Source organism: Oncorhynchus nerka, linkage group LG15 (genome assembly GCF_034236695.1).
Source record: "Oncorhynchus nerka isolate Pitt River linkage group LG15, Oner_Uvic_2.0, whole genome shotgun sequence".
In the NCBI taxonomy this organism is placed as follows: Eukaryota; Metazoa; Chordata; class Actinopteri; order Salmoniformes; family Salmonidae; genus Oncorhynchus; species Oncorhynchus nerka.
The window spans coordinates 64,639,208-64,660,783 of NC_088410.1; the positions used below are offsets into that span (position 1 = coordinate 64,639,208).

The following is a 21,576-nucleotide window of genomic DNA, read 5'->3' on the forward strand; positions in this document are numbered from 1 at the left end:
ATTCTAGTGGGCAGCCATGTCCTGACTCAAAGGCACCAGACAAGAAAAGAGGAACCAACAGACACTTTGATTCTTCTCTTTAAGTTGTTCTATTGGTCTTCCATGACATGAATACGAGGTTATAACTAGGTGAACACACTTCATCAATCAATAACAGTGATAAATGAATCAATAACATAGCATCTGTTCTGAACACTTGCCAACGCCATTCACTCCCTTTCAAGTGCACAGGGGCGTGTCTAGCGTGGTTTTCCAAACTTATTTTGCGCATGCCCTGTACACATGCCGCGCAGTCAGTGGCTTGAGATTTCTTTAAACAAGCTAACGTTAGTCAGGCATCAGCGAATCGTACAACAGCACATACCGGCTGAGAGACAACTCAAAACAAGAGAAGGTATAACATCTCACCGCTGTATCAAATGATACAGTTTAATGTACATTACTGGCTTGCTTGTAGAAAGACGGAGAACTGCGGTAGCCGTTTCTAATTTGCCTATCGTGGGATAATTTAGCATCAGCAAACTAGCGAACATTTACTAGTAGAACAATGTCAGTGCGATACTTGCTAGCTATTCACGTTTAGTTATCTAGCTAGCTGTGTTCCCTAAACAGAAAATGAATTGCAGAAAGGCTATCTGGCCTAACCAAGTGTAACACAATATCATCTCGCTAGCTAATAACGTACAAGTCGTGAGAAGACGTTCAAAGTTAGCCTACCAGACCGCTATGGCTAGTTGGCTACCAAACTATCTAGCTAACTTGCGCAGTCATTAAGTCAACTTGCTGTGATTTACTTACTCTGTAGCTAAGTTTTATATCCTCGAAACAAGTGTTGGATATTTGAGATGTAAGCAACCTGCCCTACAGTTGACATAAAGTATTGAAACTGAAGTATTTTGAATCAGCATCACCATGCCAGAGTACCATGCTAATTTAGCTAGCTAGTTGCTAACGGCATCCCCAAAGTCCTTCCCTAGATTTACTGTGAGTGGGTAAAGTGTCTGACGTAGAGGAAAATAACGAATTTCATTGGAGCACAAAGGTTGTCATTTTAAAAATGTATTCCAAACATGTGTCGGACGGCAAAGATGGGCTAACATTTGCTAGCTTTAGGCCAAAGTATTTGTCAGTACCTGGTGTTTTAGTGATGTATAGCGAGCTAGTATGACTTACTCAATCATATATTGATCGGGTGAAGATAACATTTGCGTTTTTTGTCAATATAACTTTTCATGAGCTTGTAGCGAAGACAATCAGTTAGTGATACTAGTCAGTTCAGACCATCACTACCGTTACTATGCCTAACGAATAGATTTTGACCATATTTACAGGGCACCATGGAGTTAAATGATGGAAACCTTCAGACCCTCACAGAATTTATGCGCAAAACTCTGGACCCAGATCCATCCGTAAGACGTCCAGGTATGGGAACTCAGAGTAGAATGCTTGTTAATTTTAAAATACTCATGCCCTGATCAGTCATGGTAGCAATAAACATATACAATGATATATACTTGGGCATTTATGTACAATTTTCCAGTGCTTGACTGGAATGTTCTTATTTCCCTCTTCCAGCTGAAAAGTTTCTTGAGTCAGTTGAAGGGAACCAGAATTACCCAATATTGCTGCTTACATTGTTGGAGAAATCCCAAGACAATGTGATCCGGGTGTGTGCAGCTGTCACCTTCAAAAATTACATCAAGAGGAACTGGCGCATAGTAAGTTATATTGGAACAAATGTTATGGGTTGTGCAAGTATTGTTGTCCCAATGTTGGCATGACAAGTGTTACTTTGTATTCGGTCTCTTTCAGATTGAAGATGAACCCAACAAAATCTCAGATCCGGACCGGACCACGATCAAGGCCAACATTGTAAATTTGATGCTGAGCAGCCCTGAACAGATTCAGAAACAGGTATGTCTTCACATGAGTCAAGACCTGTTACCTGTTCATCTACTCTAAATCAAAGTCAGTGGGCTGGTGCTTGTTTTGAGTTTCATATGAGGTTCTTGGAATCCATGGTTTCCCAATCCTTTAGAATAATACATCAAAAGGTAGATTTGTAGAGATGGTTCAGTTTTTCTGTATTTACTGTTCTTCTACAGTTGAGTGATGCCATCAGCATCATCGGTAGAGAGGACTTCCCTCTGAAATGGCCGGACCTCCTGACAGAGATGGTGACCCGCTTCCAGAGCGGAGACTTCCACATCATTAACGGAGTGCTCCGGACCGCACACTCACTTTTCAAGAGGTAAACCACCATGAGCATGACACGTGGCCCTCTAATGATAGGTGTCATAGTAAATCATGTCTTTGTGGTTAATTTTGAAAGATATTAACACTGATCATCTGTTTTCCCAGGTATCGACATGAGTTTAAGTCAAATGAGCTATGGCTGGAGATTAAACTGGTGTTGGACACATTTGCGAATCCACTGACTGAACTCTTCAAGGTTAGTGGTGGATTGGTTTTTAGAGTTAATCAACTTGAACAATTGAAGTGTATTTCAAGTAAAAACAACATGTCTGGAAATTGTTGCTTGCCGTCCCTTGCTTCTACTTTGTAGTACCTTAATTATTCAGACATGGGAAGACATTGTCTGCTATTAATGTCTATTGTTTTTTTCAGGCCACCATTGAGCTGTGTCAGACCCATGCGACAGACATCAAAGCTTTGAAGATCCTCTTCTCGTCCCTTACTCTGATCTCAAAGCTTTTCTACAGTCTCAACTTTCAGGTGCGTCCCCCCCTGCCTCTTAAATGCTTTATGCCCACAAGGACTTACTGTATTTAAATGTGATGCTTTTTTACTGGAGTTGTCTCATTCTTCCATCTTTGTCTCTGCCTTCACAGGACCTTCCAGAGTTCTTTGAGGACAACATGGAGACCTGGATGTCTAATTTCCATAACTTGTTGACCTTGGATAACAAGCTACTACAAACAGATGTGCGTGGACCTGGTGATTAACAGCACTTTTACTGTAAGATGTTCAAGTGGCTATTAATGAATCAGTTGATTAAACTTGTGATACGGTCTTGTCTTTTCCTCCCAACAGGATGAAGAGGAGGCAGGTCTTCTGGAGCTGCTCAAGTCTCAGATCTGTGACAACGCTGCTCTGTACGCCCAGAAGTACGATGAAGAATTCCAGCCTTACCTGCCTCGGTTTGTCACTGCTATCTGGAACCTGCTGGTCTCCACTGGCCAGGAGGTCAAGTACGACTTGGTGAGACTGCTGATACATTCATGTAGCTTATCAATAGATCATGTTGACTACCTGCTAATACGTTTGCTTGGGGCGGCAGGTAGACTAGTCGTTAGAGCGTTGGACTAGTAACTGAAAGGTTGCATGATTGAATCCCCGAGCTGACAAGGTAAAAATCTGTCATTCTGCCCCTGAACAAGGCAGTTAATCCACTGTTCCTATGCCGTCATTGAAAATAGGAATTTGTTCTTAACCGACTTGCCTAGTTAAATAAATAAATTTCTGCTCCTTTTGTATTTGTGACGTAGCTTGTGAGCAATGCTATTCAGTTCCTGGCATCTGTGTGTGAAAGGCCCCACTACAAGCATCTGTTTGAGGACCAGAACATACTCACCAGCATCTGTGAGAAGGTCATTGTGCCCAACATGGAGTTCAGAAGTGAGTTTAGACTGAAACAGTATCTTGGAGATGAATGGCTACATGACTGTTTCTGCTCTTGCCATTGTACATTAATGGCAGCGATTTGCATAATGTTCTTTGATACTGATACATAGATTTCTGTCTCCAGGTGCTGATGAGGAGGCCTTTGAGGATAACTCTGAGGAATATATCCGAAGAGATCTTGAAGGATCAGGTAAAAAAAAAAATTAAACTCAAGACCAAAATTAAACTGGAGGATTGTTGAAGTTTAGGTATTCAAGGCACACTGATATTCACCACTCGGTTCTGTCTCCTTCCTGCAGACATAGACACTCGGCGCAGGGCTGCTTGTGACTTGGTGAGAGGCCTGTGTAAGTTCTTTGAGGGCCCGGTCACAGCCATCTTTTCTGGCTATGTCAACTCCATGCTTGGGGAGTATGCCAAGAACCCAGGGGTGAACTGGAAGCACAAAGACGCTGCCATCTACCTGGTCACATCTCTGGCCTCAAAAGCCCAGACAGCGAAGGTATGATTAGGTCATTATGCCTATTGTATTTGGGTGTGTTTGTGACATCTGATGGGTTATACAGTTGAAGTCCCAAGTTTACATACACCTTAGCCAAATACATTTAAACTTAGTTTTTCAAAATTCCTGACATTTAATCCTAGTACAAATTCCCTGTCTAAGGTCAGTTAGGATCACCACTTTATTTTAAGAATGTGAAATGTCAGAATAATAGTAGAGTGAATTAATTATTTCAGCTTTTATTTCTTTCATCGCATTCCCAGTGGGTCAGAATTGGGTCAAACGATTTGGGTAGCCTTCCACAAGCTTCCCTCAATAAGTTGGGTGAATTTTGGCCCATTCCTCCTGACAGAGCTGATGTAACTGAGTCAGGTTTGTAGGCCACCTTGCGCGCACAAGCTTTTTCAGTTCTGCCCACAAATGTTCTATAGGATTGAGGTCAGGGCTTTGTGATGGCCACTCCAATACCTTGACTTTGTTGTCCTTAAGACATTTTGCCACACCTTTGGAAGTATGCTTGGGGTCATTGTCCATTTGGAAGACCCAATTGCGACCAAGCTTTAACTTCCTGACTGATGTCTTGAGATGTTGCTTCATTATATCCACATTTTCCTACCTCATGATGCCATCTATTTTAAGTGCACCAGTCATTCCTGCAGCAAAGCACCTCCACAACATGATGCTGCCACCCCTGTGCTACACGGTTGGGATGGTGTTCTTCGGCTTGCAAGCCTCCCCTTTTCCTCCAAACATAACGATGGTCATTATGGCCAAACAGTTCTATTTTTGTTTCATCAGACCAGGGGACATTTTTCCCAAAAAGTACGATCTTTGTTCCCGTGTGCAGTTGCAAACCGTAGTCTGGCGTTTTTATGGTTGTTTTGGAGCAGTGGCATCTTCCTTGCTGAGCGGCCTTTCAGGTTATGTCGATATAGGACTCGTTTTACTGTAGATATAAATACTTTTTGTTTCCACACGGTCCTTTGCTGTTGTTGTGGGATTGATTTGCACTTTTCGCACCCAAGTACGTTCATCTCTATGAGACAGAGCGGTATGATGGCTGCGGGGTCCCAAGGTGTTTATACTTGCGTACTATTGTTTGTACAGATAAACGTGGTACCTTCAGGAGTTTGGAAATTGCTCCCAAGAATGAACCAGACTTGTGGATGTCTACCATTTTTTTTTCTGCTGTCTTGGCTGATTTCTTTTGATTTTCCCATGATGTCAAGCAAATAGGCACTGAGTTTGAAGGTAGGCCTTGAAATGCATCCACAGGTACACCGCCAATTGACTCAAATGATGTCAATTAGCCTATCAGAAGCTTCTAAAGCCATGACATTTTCTGGAATTTTCCAAGCTGTTTAAAAACACTGTCAACTTAGTGTATGTAAACTTCTGATCCACTGGAATTGTGATACAGTGAAATAATCGTTCTGTAAACAATTGTTGGAAAGATGACTTGTCATGCACAAAGTAGATGTCCTAACTGACTTGCCAAAACTATAGTCTAACAAGAAATTTGGAGTGGTTGAAAAACGAGTTCTAATGACGCCAACCTAAGTGTATAAACTTCTGTCTTCAAGTGTAAATATTATTGCAGTAGAGACATTGAGCAAATTACACAGACAAAATGTTTCTTTTTCAGCATGGTATCACGCAAGCTAACGAGTTGGTGAACCTTACAGAATTCTTTGTGAACCACATTCTCACAGACCTCAAATCCCAGAACGGTAAATATAAAGTTGAACTTGGAAACAAACAATGAATTAACCATCACAGCTGTGGATTGCTTTATAGCTGCACTTTTATGGAACATGTTTACTCTGTTCTATTATAGTCAATGAGTTCCCAGTGTTGAAGGCTGATGCCATCAAATATGTCATGATCTTCAGGAGTCAGGTATGATTTTGTTTTCTCTACCCTCTGAAAATTAATTCTCACGAGTTCAGCCCATTTACTAAGGGTTGACATCAACGCTTGCAGGGGCCCGTGAATAACCAGTCCTCGGTCCCCTCTTGTCTTCCAGCTGCCCAAAGAGCAGCTGCTGCAGGCTGTCCCTCTGCTGGTGGCCCACCTGCAGGCAGAGAGCACGGTAGTGCACACCTACGCTGCCCATGCACTGGAGAGACTCTTCACCATGAGGGGCCCCAACAACTCTACTCTGTGAGTAATAACCATCTATACTTAGATAATTAAATAAAGACTTTGTCTTTTCCAACACCACACTACACAAATATAATCAACTATACACCACATCCATAGTAGTTTGTTTGTTAATAAAACTTTGGTCATTACCAATAACCTTAGTTTGTAACTTTTGGTGCCTCGTGTCAGTAGTGATTAATCATCTGTCATCGTATGTTTCAGTATCACTCCTGCAGAGATGGCCCCCTTCACAGAACAGCTGCTAAACAACCTGTTCAAGGCTCTGGCTCTGCCTGGCTCCTCAGAGAATGAATATATCATGAAAGGTACTTTAGTTTGAGTGTTAAATGCTCTCCTTATAACTTCTATGGCTTTCATTGTATTTTTAACTATCTGTCCTTTTGCTTAATGTCGTCACGGAGGACCTAATGTCTGCAACCTTAATAGGAAGGTGACAACGTTTTTCAGTGTGTACTGATCCTTGTCCTCTACCCAGACTTCTCCTTTATTCTCTTCCAGCCATCATGCGCAGCTTCTCCCTCCTGCAGGAGGCCATTGTTTCTTACATCCCCACTCTGATTGGCCAGCTCACTCACAAGCTCCTGCTGGTCAGCAAGGTAGGTCACACACTCATCTCTTGTCTGCATTGCTGTGGATGCATGTACATATGAGCTGACTTGCATTGTCTAAAGGCATCCGGAAACACAGGTTCGGTTTGCTCCTTGCAGAACTTGGCTAGGCGTAATTCATGTCTGTTCTCGCATGCTCCCTTAAAATACCTTCACTTCAAAACAAGAAAAAAATTGGCAATATTACGGTTTGTCCCGCTTGAGACGCTAGTACACTTTCAAAAAATCATCTCTAAATTTATCTAAGATTAACAACTCAAGAAATCTGTAATAAATTGACACTTGTCGAGGACGTCTTAGTCGTGCAATTTTACATCTAACTATGATGTTTAGTACAGTATTTCTCAAGTGAAAAAAATTCATGCAAAATGGTAGTCTCTCGTTGAATGACAAACAATTCATTAACAAATCTCTACTGTTGCCAATCACAGATGAAGGGGCGTGGACTACCGAACTTAGACTTGCCTCAAGATAAACAGCTGGGAATAAATTGCCGAACACCAAAACGTCACAATTTCGCCATAACATACAGTGCCTTCGGAAAATATTCAGACCCCTTGACTTTTTCCACATTTTGTTACGTTAAAGCCTTATTCTAAAATGGATTAAATCAATAAAAATCCTCAGCAATCTACACACAATACCCCATGACAACAAAGCGAAAACAGGTTTTTAGATGTTTTGGCACATTTATAAAAACAATTACAAAAACATTCCTTATTTACAGAAGTATTCAGACCCTTTGCTATAAGACTTGAAATTGAGCTCGGGTGCATCCTGTTTCCATTGATCGTCCTTGATGTTTCTACAACTTGATTGTAGTCCACCTGTGGTAAATTAATTGAACATGATTTGGAAAGGCACACACATGTCTATACAAAGCCCCACAGACCAAAAACCAAGCTATGAGGTCGAAGGAATTGTCCGTAGAGCTCTGATCTGGGGAAGGGTACCGAAACAACATTTCTGGAGCATTGAAGGTCCCCAAGAACAGTGGCCTCCATCATTCTTAAATGTAAGAAGTTTGGAACCACCAAGACTCTTCCTAGAACTGGCTGCCTGGCCAAATTGAACAATCGGGGGAGAAGGGCCTTGGTCAAGGAGGTGACCAAGAACCCGATGGTCACTCTGACAGAGCTCTGAAGTTCCTCTGTGGAGATGGGAGAACCTTCCAGAAGGACAACCATCTCTGCAGCACTCCACCAATCGGGCCTTTATGGAAGAGTGGCCAGACGGAAGCTAGTCCTAAGGCACATGAAAGCCCACTTGGAGTTTGCCAAAAAGGCACCTAAAGACTCAGACCATGAGTAACCAGATTCTCTGGTCTGATGAAACCAAGATTGAACTCTGGCCTGAATGCCAAGAGTCACGTCTGGAGGAAATCTGGCACCATCGATAGTTACAAATCAGGATATTATTAGTATCGTATTTGAAAATATCGCCATACAATTTTTGCGTTACTTGGATGTACCAAGTACAAGAACGCCAGTATTTTCCCTTCATAGCTTGTTCTCCATCTTTTTAAATAGGGGGCCAATTTGTTTTCAGCACTTTATATTTCTGTGACTATCTTTATTGTCCCTCTGCAGCAGACATATGAAGAGCATTATGTTTGGAACATTGAATCGCTATATAATCGCAATAAATATCTTATTGGCACGTAAGTGCTGTGATATCGTATCGGGAGGTCCATGGCAAGTTCCAGCCCTGGTATTTACCTGTATCATTTTTCTTCCAGAACCCCAGCAAGCCTCACTTTAACCACTACCTGTTTGAGTCCCTGTGCCTGTCCATCCGGATCACCTGCAAGGCCAACACAACCACTGTGGGCAGCTTCGAGGAGGCCCTCTTCCCAGTATTCACTGAGATCCTACAGAATGATGTACAGGGTATGTGGCTGTACCCTAGAAAGAAGCAGGCTATAGAAGTTCATGTTAAGCGTAAGATGCCTGTCTGACTAGAACATGCCTAGGAAACTGAGTAGGTGGATGAAGGGGTTGAAAAGCCATCCTCTGAATCGCATGGATGCCGTGTTGTTGGCAAACTGCACATTGCCCTTCTTACATCAAATGTCCCGCTTCTTGTTGCAGAGTTTGTGCCGTACGTGTTCCAGGTGATGTCCCTGCTTCTGGAGATCCACACCAGCTCCATCCCCAACTCCTACATGGCCCTTTTCCCCCACCTGCTGCAGCCTGTGCTGTGGGAACGCACTGGCAACATTCCCCCTCTGGTGCGCCTGCTTCAAGCATATCTGGAGAAGGGGGGAGCCACCATAGCCAGCTCTGCTGCTGACAAAATAGTGAGTTACAGCTGGGGGTAGTATGTCAATGGTAAGATGACTCTTACTGTAATAAGAGGAGTCTTACTGTACTTTTCTGTAACCTCTTGTCTTAATCTACCTGTTGATGCATGCAATTAGTTAGTTGTGATAATCTGATGTTAAAGTGCTCTCCCTATACAGCCTGGCCTACTAGGAGTCTTCCAGAAGCTCATAGCCTCCAAGGCCAATGACCACCAAGGTTTCTACCTGATGAACAGTATCATAGAGCACATGCCGACGTGAGTCAACAGCCTCCACCTCTGTCTTCTAACGGTGAACTTTGTGTGTAGTTGACATGGGGGCTGTATCATGAGTTATTTTGTTCACTCCCTCTCAGGGAGTCCATTGTTCAGTACAGGAAACAGATCTTCATCCTGCTCTTCCAGAGACTGCAGAGCTCCAAAACCACCAAGTTCATCAAGAGTGAGTATAGCTTAAAACAAATGTTGGCATGTTTATTTAACTTCTTTGGATAGGGGCAGCATTTTGGATGAAAAGCATGCCCAGAGTAAACTGCCTCCTACTCAGTCCCAGATGCTAATATAGTATTGGATAGAAAACACTCTGAAGTTTCTAAAACAGTTTGAAGGATGTCTGTGAGTATAACAGAACTCATATGGCAGGCAAAAACTTGAGGAAGAAATCCAAACCAAGTGGGAAATCTGAGGTTTGTAGTTTTTAAACTCAGCCCCTATTGAAGTTAGTGGGCTATTGGTTATGTTGCACTACCTAAGGCTTCCAGTAGATGTCAACCGTCTTTAGAAACTTGTTTGAGGCTTCTACTATGAAGGGGGGCTGAATGAGAGGGGAATGAGTCCAAGGTCTTCCAGCAGCTGCTATCTCAGTCACGCGCATTCACATGAGGCAGCTCTCGTTCCATTGCTTTTCTACAGACAATGTAATTCTCCGGTTGGAACATTATTGAACATTTATGATAACATCCTAAAGATTGATTCTATACATAGTTTGATATGTTTCTACAGACAGTAATATAACTTTTTGAAATTTTCGTCCGAGCATTCCGCTGGACTTGAACGCCCTAACAAAAGGAGGTATATGGACATAAATTATGAACTTTATCGAACAAATCAAACATATATTGTGGAACTGGGATTCCTGGGAGTGCATTCTGATGATCATCAAAAGTAAGTGAATATTTATAATGCCATTTCTGACTGTTGACTGCGCAACATGGCAGATATTTCTTTTGGCTGTTTTGGGCTCTGAGCGCCGTACTTAGATTATGCTTTATCCGTAAACCTTTTTTGAAATCTGACACAGCGGTTGCATTAAGGAAGTTTATCTAAAGTTCCATGCATAACACTTGAATTTTCATCAACATTTTATAATGAGTATTTCTGTGAATTGATGTGGCTCTCTGCAAAATCACCACATGTTTTGGAACTACTGACCATAACACGCCAATGTAAAATTTGATTTTTGGATATAAATATGCACTTTATCGAACAAAACATGCATGTATTGTGTAACATGAAGTCCTATGAGTGTCATCTGATGAAAATCATCAAAGGTTAGTGATTAATTTTTATCTCTTTGTGCTTTTTGTGACTCCTCTTTGGCTGGAAAAATGGCTGGGTTTTTCTGTGACTTGGTGACCTAACATAATCGTTTGCTTTACAGCGAAAGCTCCACATTTTGGAAATTAGACACTGTGGCTGGTTTAATGAGAATTTTTATCTTTAAAATGGTGCCTAATACTTGTATGTTTGAGATATTTCTGTTGATTTGTATTTGGTGCCCTACAATTTCATTGGCTGTGTTCCCAGACAGGTTAAGAAGTATAATTGAAACTGCACCCACATCTTTGTTATGCTAGCACAACAGGAGTGTGTAGGGTTATATTAACCTAGTTTTAGAATGAGCTCTGTGTGATCTCTCAATGCTGCACATTTTCACAGGCCCTCCTATTTTCCACAGGCTTCATGGTGTTTATCAATCTTTATGGTGTCAAGTACGGAGCCATTGCTCTGCAGGAGATTTTTGACAGCATACAGCCAAAGTAAGTATCTCTTGTCAGATTAAATGAGACTGACCTTTGACACGTTTGATTCAGTTTATGTCCATTAGTGTAGCCTTGGAGCGGAGTGTGCAGATGACTCATTTACATTGATCTGCATACATGCCAGTCAGTTGTCCCTTTTGGCTTTTAAAGTCCAACCATGTCCTCTTACTGCATTACACACACTTGCATGGCATGTTAGGCTGAGCTTGGAATGTTTTATCATATTCTATATTATAGGCCTTCATGAATGATAAAAGATAAGAACCACGTGGAGAGGTATTCTCAGTGCTGAGTCTAATTTCTCTTGTAGGATGTTTGGCATGGTGCTGGAGAAGATCGTCATTCCAGAGGTGCAGAAAGTGTCTGGACCAGTGGAGAAGAAGATCTGTGCTGTGGGCATCACCAAGATCCTCACTGAGTGCCCTGCCATGATAGATACTGAGTACACCAAACTCTGGTGAGAAACTGTCCTGGAATATTATTACACTTTGCAGTGTTTTTACTAAATTAATGGCCTGCTAAATTGTTTGTTCTTTAGGACCCCCCTGCTTCAGGCCCTCATTGGGCTATTTGAGCTTCCAGAGGATGATAGCATCCCTGATGACGAGCACTTCATTGACATAGAGGACACACCCGGTTACCAGACTGCTTTCTCCCAGCTGGCCTTTGCTGGGAAGAAGGAGCACGACCCTATCGGAGAGATGGTCAGCAACCCCAAGATCCTGCTAGCTCAGTCTCTCCACAAGCTCTCTACTGCATGTCCCGGACGGGTAAGTTGATTTATTGAAATGCACGAACACTAGGCTATATTAGAGGCAGTGGGCCTCTTGACTAAATCACTCCCTTATAGCAGGAACAACTATACAGCAAGACTCCAAGAGATAGCTAGCTAGCAAATTCTTTATTTTCACGTCCACCTTGTGTTCCAATCTTCTACTCTCATATGATTTAGTCGGTCATTTTAAGCAAAACGACATGGTATGAAAGTTAAGTACCAACTCTGTCTTTGTGGTTAGTGTCCGTTCTGAGATTGGATGGTTAGCCTGATAGCCGGTCGAGTCCAACCAAAGACTTTAAAATGGCTCCTAATGTCTCTGTTTGGCACTCAGAATTAATGAGTTGAATAGGGGGTACGACCTTGCGACAGACTAGTGTTCTTTCAAAGGGGTGTACTTGTACAACAAGCTGCCTCATACTACAGACACTGAAGATGGGTTCCTGTCCTATGGTGCATTCTGTCTCGGACAAGGCTTACTTATAAAAGTGAAGCCCCAGCTGACTGAGCCAGTCACCCAACCGAGTGTTGAAGGTGCTCTAGCCCAGCATAGACTGTGTGAGGCCCCAGGAATAGCAGAGCGGGGTGTAGTGTACAACATTTTGGCTTCTAGATTGCTAATGCCTCCCTGAATTATTTTTCTTTGAGTACTAAATATGCTTTCAGTAGTAGATGACAACTGAGTGAATCTCTCCTGTTTTCCTCCCGTGGCAGGTCCCCTCTGTGCTGAGCACCAGCCTGAACGCTGAGGCCCTCCAGTACCTGCAGGGTTACCTCCAGGCTGCCTCTGTACAGCTGGTGTGAAGATGGACACAGAAGCTTCCTCACTGACGCATAAGACACCACACTGCACAATAACTGGGCACTGTCGCCCATGGGCCGCACTGGGACTGACTCATCAGGATTGAATGGACAAAACAGACTGATTAATTGACTACTCACGGTGGATACTTGGACAATGGGTCAACATGTTCATCTACGAATTGGTATTTTTAAGGGTTTTTAAATAGTGTTAAAATAAATGGAAGAGCAATAGTTTTTTTGTGGGGGGGTGGAGTTGTCTTTGTCCTTTATTGGCATGCTGTGCAGTTGTGGAAGGCTGGCTTCACCAACACTCAACTTTGTGAATGTTATGCTTTGATATGACCAATATATCTGCTTGTTTGTCGATTTTTGCCATAATAACGACCTGTCATTGAACATACATTGACAACCCCGACAGCACTCTGGAGTTAACTGGCTGAATTGGACTTCATGACTCTTTGCAGAATCAAATGAGGAGTTTTTTTTTTTTTTTTTTTCTTTCAATAGTTGGATTTCCATTGTTTTTACTCTTATGGAGGACTGGTGGTCATGACCTCAAAATATAGGACTTAAAATGTTTCTCTGTTGCATGTAGTTGCGCCTAGCATTGTCTTTATGTCTGTTCTTGGTGCAGAAACAGTCTATGAATGTGAGTGAAGAGGATCTTGTATAAAACCTGAGTGGTTTTGCACTTTCAGTGAAAGTCATTGTGTACAGCCTCTTGATTTAGCTGTGGCACTCAAATAAAAGAATCACACTTAATACACATTTCCATTTATTTTATTCACATGAATGGCATTTGATGTAGCAGATTGTTACCCTGACAACCTGTTATGAAGATTTTACAAGTTTATCAAAAAGTGATAACAGTTGCTATAATGCACTTTCTCACCCTTCAGATATCCTGTCAGGGTGTAGTAAGATTGTCTCAACTGACCCTTTGGTGTGCAGATGGTGGTGTTATTTGGTGACAAAAACCATTTGGGCAGGAAGGATTGGTCCTATGAGGATTTAGCATGGCTGTTGGTAGTGGCAGCATTCTGCTCCATTGCCTTGATGAAGGGCAGCATGCACTTGTCACCTCACATGAAGCGGTACTTTGCAACGTTGGCCTCCCAAGGAAGAAGTCTATAGTTCATCTTTTGTCTAACTACTTTTTGGTCAAGGAAATGTATCGCGTGAGTTTATTTTTTTTTAAATTCAGGGTACTGCATATACATAAAGCATAGTATGACGATCATGTGCTTGTCCCCAAGGATGGCAGCCAAGGTTGTCTGCATTCTGTCCAGGGGGGAATTAAACCCTGCAGCTCCTTCCTGTTGAGCGTGCCAGAGAGCAAAAATAGAAGCAGTATAGAAGCAGTAGGTTCAATGGCACAGGTCATGGCATCATTGTGGAACTTGTTCCTGTTCCCAAGAAAGCTAAGGTAACTGAGCTAAACGACTACCGCCCCGTAGCACTCACTTCCGTCATCATGAAGTGCTTTGAGAGACTAGTCAAGGACCATATCACCTCCACCCTACCTGACACCCTAGACCCACTCCAATTTGCTTACCGCCCAAATAGGTCCACAGACGATGCAATCTCAACCACACTGCACACTGCCCTAACCCATCTGGACAAGAGGAATACCTATGTGAGAATGCTGTTCATCGACTACAGCTCGGCATTCAACACCATAGTACCCTCCAAGCTCGTCATCAAGCTCGAGACCCTGGGTCTCGACCCCACCCTGTGCAACTGGGTACTGGACTTCCTGACGGGCCGCCCCCAGGTGGTGAGGGTAGGCAACATCTCCTCCCCCGCTGATCCTCAACACTGGGGCCCCACAAGGGTGCGTTCTGAGCCCTCTCCTGTACTCCCTGTTCACCCACGACTACGAGGCCACGCACGCCTCCAACTCAATCAAGTTTGCGGACGACACAACAGTGGTAGGCTTGATTACCAACAACGACGAGACGGCCTACAGGGAGGAGGTGAGGGCCCTCGGAGTGTGGTGTCAGGAAAATAACCTCACACTCAACGTCAACAAAACTAAGGAGATGATTGTGGACTTCAGGAAACAGCAGAGGAAACACCCCCCTATCCACATCGATGGAACAGTAGTGGAGAGGGTAGCAAGTTTTAAGTTCCTCGGCATACACATCACAGACAAACTGAATTGGTCCACTCACACAGACAGCATCGTGAAGAAGGCGCAGCAGCGCCTCTTCAACCTCAGGAGGCTGAAGAAATTTGGCTTGTCACCAAAAGCACTCACAAACTTCTACAGATGCACAATCGAGAGCATCCTGGCGGGCTGTATCACCGCCTGGTACGGCAACTGCTCCGCCCTCAACCGTAAGGCTCTCCAGAGGGTAGTGAGGTCTGCACAACGCATCACCGGGGCAAATTACCTGCCCTCCAGGACACCTACACCACCCGATGTTACAGGAAGGCCATAAAGATCATCAAGGACATCAACCACCCGAGCCACTGCCTGTTCACCCCGCTATCATCCAGAAGGCGAGGTCAGTACAGGTGCATCAAAGCTGGGACCGAGAGACTGAAAAACAGCTTCTATCTCAAGGCCATCAGACTGTTAAACAGCCACCACTAACATTGAGTGGCTGCTGCCAACACACTGACACTGACTCAACTCCAGCCACTTTAATAATGGGAATTGATGGGAAATGATGTAAATATATCACTAGCCACTTTAAACAATGCTACCTTATATAATGTTACTTACCCTACATTATTCATCTCATATGCATACGTATATACTGTACTCTATATCATCGACTGCATCCTTATGTAATACATGTATCACTAGCCACTTTAACTATGCCACTTTGTTTACATACTCATCTCATATGTATATACTGTACTCAATACCATCTACTGTATCTTGCCTATGCTGCTCTGTACCATCACTCATTCATATATCCTTATGTACATATTCTTTATCCCCTTACACTGTGTATAAGACAGTAGTTTTGGAATTGTTAGATTACTTGTTGGTTATTACTGCATTGTCGGAACTAGAAGCACAAGCATTTCGCTACACTCGCATTAACATCTGCTAAGCATGTGTATGTGACAAATAAAAATTGATTTGATTTGAGATGGCCAACAAGGGTGTCTTACCTCATCTCGCGGCCAGTGAACATACCAGTGTCGACAATATAAGGACAGACCTGTGGTTTTGATGCCGTCCAGGCCTTCTTCTGCCAGAAAACCATGGTTTAATGAAACCCCACCGCCCCAAATTTACTTGCACAGTAGTCCTGAGGGGTGAAAAGGGGGGAGTGCTACATCTGTTGGCCTATAAACATTACTGATCGGGTTTGCAAAATAACTCTTGCTTGTTCCTCTATGGTGTGGAGCAGCCGAGTAGGGTCGGCTCCAGGCATAAGCGACATTAGGGACCCTGGCTGCTAGAGGGCCCCTGACCCCAAATGATTTTTTACAAATTGGGAGGGACTGTTGAGAGTTAGAATAGTAGAATATACAAGTTCAAGTTTGGTTGTGGATCAGCAGTTTTTGTCTTGTTTTGTCAGTCACTGACAGTCACTCAATAAGCCTTATCAATCTAAAAATGATCTGACAAGTTAGTCTAGCCAGGGGGGCCCAACCAAATCTCGATGAAGGCATTCTCATTCAGAACAGTTTGTGAATATATTATATTTGTGACATTTTGGACTTGGTAAAGTTTTATTTTGGCTGTTCGTGCACACAAAAACATTTCTCAAGGCAAGCCAAAGTTTGGAAGCCGAAGTCTACGCCCCTTCGTCGGTGATTGGTCAACAGTAGGGATTCTTTGATGAAGTGTTGTCATTTAATGATAGACAACTCATTTTCATGCACATTTTTCACTTCAGAAATACTGCACCAAACATCCTAGTTAGATTTAAAATTGTGCAACTAAGATATCCTCTGAAAAAAAGGCCAAAATTAATAAAGTTCTTGAGTTATCTTAGATTAATTATATTTTGAGGAAGTGTATACTGGCTACTGTATTTCAAGCAAAGGTCTTTTCAACCGAAGGTTGAATGTATGCGAGCGAGCACACTCGTTCAGTTCGTCTAGCCGAGTTTGGCTAGGCACCAACCGAACAGAAGGGAGTTTCTTTCATCAATAGATGCATGACAAATTGTGTGATCATTCATCTTATCTGATATGGTTTACAACAACCCAACAGATATTAAAAGTACATTTAAGCATGAAGAGGAAACCAAGTAATCTCACCTCTACACAGGCAGTGCTGAAGGGCACTTCCCCAGGGCACTTTGAATTGGGGCAGCAGGTAGGCTAGTGGTTAGAGCATTGGGCCAGTAACCAGGTTGCTGAATCAAATCCTTGAGCTGACAAGGTAAGAATGTGTTGATTAAGGCAGCCCCCCCCCCCCACCTCTCTGATTTAGAGGTGTTGGGGTAAATGTGGAAGACTGAATACATTCAGTTGGACAACTCTGGCCATGGTTCTTAGCTTTCATCTGAGGCAGAAAAATCCTTTGTCGTCTGTTGAATGGAGGGGTAAAACCAGTTATCCCCAAACCTTTGCAGTAACCCTGGGCCACTGTTTAATACATGTCATTCTGAGGTGAGATGTCACACATGAAAGAAAGGAACATGTAATAGGATGAATAGGCATTTGTTTTTCTGGAGCTTATCAATTTTTTTGAAAACGGGACTAAGAAGATTCACATTCCATCAATTGGTGGTGTGCCATTTTGGATTGCAGGGGTAAGTGAATAAGTCTGAGGTGACATGCATGCCTTGAATTCAAGAGGCATGCATGTCATCAACTGACGTTACATACTCCACTTTTCACATTTCAGTGAGCAAACACTGTCTGCACAATTGCACACAGTGCACAAGTATAATGGTCGAGTTATGTCATTCAAAGAGATGCTTTTTGATGCTCTCTGATTTTATTTCTAACACAGGCATTTTATCTGAGCATTTAATGTGAAATTAATGTGGTGCAGGTCATTTCTGTAGTTTCACCCAGAAGAGCGCATGGCAGTTGACGAGGAGCTTCCTCTCCAGCAGCTCATCAGGACACTCCAGCAGCTTTCATCCTACCACCCCGGTGTTGTTCACCAACATGGTGACATCGGCGACCTCGCGCCGCACCTGCTCAGTGGTCTCTAATATTCAACCAGCGGGAAAGCTCGACCGTGTAGGTGTGCGCCTGGGCCCCCAGTTCCCGGGCAAGCTTGACATTCTGCTCGTTGGCTGCGGTGTTGCAGTCCCAGAGCTTAAACTCAAAACCCTCTTTGGCAAACTCCAGAGCGAACAACTGACCCAGTGCAAGTCAAGCTTTATTTGTTGCTTTTCCGTGCTATGGTATGGGAAACCATATGCTTATTGGCAAAAATGAATGGCAACTTATTGCCATTGGACAAACCATATACACAAAAGCAAATACCAACGATTTGGACGGCAGATCGTCCAAAACGTATTGCAAATGGCATATGCCTAATGGACCATGCAATAAACCAAAAATCTTATAGATGGCGCGTGCGCTCTACCGTCAGAAACAATAACGCAAATGGACAGCAAGTAACATCTCAAGGGTAAAATTACAAATTTCAAAAGCATATTTGAAAGTAAGTTTTGCACCGTTTTCACATTTTCTTTGTTCTTTGTCAATGATCCATTACTAAAGAGCAGTATGGATATAGTGTTGTCTTATTTTATGTGATTTTGTCCATAAGGCCTATGTTATGTCCATGTCAGGCATATAATACTTCAAATGGGCAAAATGTCCTCTTGTCACATTAAATTCTCCAAATGGGAAAAATGTCAGTTTGGAACATATGATCATAGGAAGTCAGGTTCCAAAACCAAAAGTCAGAGAACCATGTCCAAATGGCATATATAACATTCAAATGGTACATGTAAGTATTAAAGTACCAAATCGGGGTGTTATGTCCATTTGCTACATATGATCATAGGAAGTCAGGTTCCAAACCCAAAAATCTGTGAACCATGCCTAAATGGCCTATATAATGACCGAATGGTATACAGTGAATTCGGAAAGTATTCAGACCCCTTTCCCTTTTCCACATTTTGTTAAATTACAGCCTTAATCTAAAATGGATTAAATAAAAATGTTCCTCATAAATCTACACACAATACCCCATAATGACAAAGCGAAAACAAGTTTTTATACATTTTTGCAAATGTATAAAAAACTGAAATACCTTATTTACATAAGTATTCAGACCCTTGGCTAAGAGACTCAAAATTGAGCTCAGGTGCATCCTGTTTCCATTGATAATCCTTGAGCTGTTTCTACACCTTGATTTGTCCACTTGTGGTAAATTCAATTGATCGGACATGATTTGGAAAGGCACACACCTGTCTATATAAGGTTCCACAGTTGACAGTGCCAAACTGAGCAATCAGGGGAGAAGGGTCTTGGTCAGGGAGGTGAACCCGATGGTCACTCTGTCAGAGCTCCAGAGTTCTACAGCTCAAAATGTTCTACAGCTACACCATCGAGAGCATCCTGACCAGTTGCATCACCTCCTGTTATAAGACTGCTGAACAATTAATCAAATGGCCACCCAGACTATTTACATTGTTTTTACACTGCTGCTACATGCTGTTTATTATCTATGCATAGTCACTTTACAAATGACCTCGACTAAAAAAATAATACCTATTGTTATCTTTAAATTAAAAAGATATATATGTATAACAAAAAAAAGGATCCAGGTAATATAAAGCGTTCTACAATGCTTAATTCCGTGATGCCTCCTGCTGGAAACAAGCTTTAATGCCCACAAAAGACGTGACTGGTGAATATGGAGATGTATTGATTCGTCTCTGACATTCTGAGGCTGAGCTGCAGCCTTCGATATTCGAGAAGACAAAAAATGTACTTTGCTATTCTGTCCCTACTAATTGAGCTTTTCACTTTCTGAAAAGAGAAGATGCTTAAACCCAGGCAGCTTTTAGGGAAGCCCTTCTGTTGTTGGGTTAAGCAGCAGTTGAAGCTTAAATTTGTCTGCGTCGTTAGAGCCTCTGGGTGGAAAGGTAACCTTTGAAAGTACCATGCTTAGATTTGTAAGGATGTCTAATATTTAACGATTTGAAAACAGCAACCGCTTCATTGCAAACGAGACATTATGGTTGGGCATTGGAGAAATATGGTAAGAATGCCTATTTCTCTGTCCATTCCTCCCTGAATCTTCTATTTTCATTATTCTGCTTTCTTCTGAGACTTTTTCAGAGCGACATTTTCTCTTTATAGCAAGCTGTTTTTCCCAACCAACGCACAAAAAAACGTATTTAATGGAGACATTGGGGATTTTACCACTGTAATCAGATTGAAAATAGTAGGATATGTTATTGACATTGTATAGCCTACTAACCAGATGTGTTAAAATTCTGTTTAATTTGGAGCATATGCACGTGGGCTGCTATTATGTTCTGTTCCGCCTACTATTAGCCGAGGAAAAATGGCCGAAGGACAAATCTATTGCTTGCGGCTGCTGTACACTATTATAGTTTACCAGGGATAGAATGAGGGTGGCAATGTTTTGTCTCGCCTACGGCGGCAGAACGTACAGGGCCGCTCAGCTGCATTTTTTTTATATCACGCGCGTGCACACAAAGGAGGTCAAATTAAATCTACTTTCACCCTTGGATAAGAGTGACAATATTTGTATTTGTCAAACGGCAGTCAAGCATCGATCATCATGTCACCATAATAAGACCCTCGACATTTATTGGAAAGGAGCATCAAGTTCATACCGTGCACTTTCGCCACCCTGTGAAGTTCATCATCATTGATTTAATCTGTAGCCTAATAAACTGCATGTTTTCCCGATTTGTAGTGGGAGAACCACACACCATGTCACCGTGTGACTCCAAGTTTACTTAGATATGATGGTTATTATATCAATATTTGCGCATAAAGGTGTAATTAAGTTTACCCACACAAAAAGATCATACCATGTCGAACGTACAAATTATCTGTCGGCATTTGTGAAATTGTACCAACACTTCCTGTTTCCATCACAGCTGTCGTGATTTAAAAAAAATATGGTATGAATTTACTCACATAAAAACTAGATATGGAAACGTAGTTAGTGACATGGCTGAAATGCAGTGATTCCAGGGCAGGGCTTTGCTTCATAAAATGTTAATGAAAAAATAATGAGGTCTGGAATTCCCTCTTTGCATTATTGATTAGACTGACCGCCCGAGAGATGGCGATACGGAGAGAGAGGCCAAAATATTTCACTCTGCTTTTCACTTTTTCACTATGCTTTGACAATGTAGATCTCGGACACTGGAGGACGCTATTAGATAGCAGATACTGTATACATTTGACATCTAACGCAAATATCATTCAGTTCCTCACAGTTTTTAGTGGAACTGGACACTGTTTGAAATGCGTTGATGTATTTATAAATACATACCAACAAGAACAGACAGAGACTGATATTTCATTCTGGACTTGTATTTCGTTTTCAGTCAGTAAAGGGAGAACATTGATTCAAAAAGATCATAGACATTTTGCTTTTGCTATGTACAAGAAATGTACAGTTTCTGTGTCACAACTTGGTAGCGCTACATGCGTCAAAGAACAGAACACCACAGAGACAAGAGCCTAGAAAGTAAACTGGTACAAACAAAGCATGAAACTTAAAAAGGACAGCATAGAGGGCTGCGTGAGAGAGCAGAGGGGAGGATACATTCTCTGGAAAACGGGGGATAATTCGGTTCAGTT

The 21,576-nt window shown here is 42.3% G+C and overlaps 1 protein-coding gene across 1 annotated transcript; it reads left to right on the forward strand.

Annotated features, from left to right (window-relative positions):
* The first annotated feature begins 283 nt into the window (after positions 1-283).
* Positions 284-13,605, forward strand: LOC115143120 (exportin-2). Its single transcript, XM_029683222.2, has 25 exons — positions 284-394; positions 1,332-1,422; positions 1,576-1,718; positions 1,813-1,914; positions 2,106-2,251; positions 2,362-2,452; positions 2,629-2,736; positions 2,853-2,945; positions 3,055-3,222; positions 3,510-3,639; positions 3,770-3,835; positions 3,945-4,147; positions 5,793-5,877; positions 5,985-6,046; positions 6,174-6,310; positions 6,515-6,618; positions 6,812-6,909; positions 8,660-8,810; positions 9,012-9,220; positions 9,383-9,480; positions 9,579-9,664; positions 11,180-11,261; positions 11,575-11,721; positions 11,803-12,034; positions 12,754-13,605. Exons 2-25 carry the CDS (start codon positions 1,338-1,340, stop codon positions 12,841-12,843), a joined length of 2,916 nt encoding a protein of 971 aa, XP_029539082.1. The 5' UTR covers positions 284-394; positions 1,332-1,337; the 3' UTR covers positions 12,844-13,605.
* Positions 13,606-21,576: the final 7,971 nt, after the last annotated feature.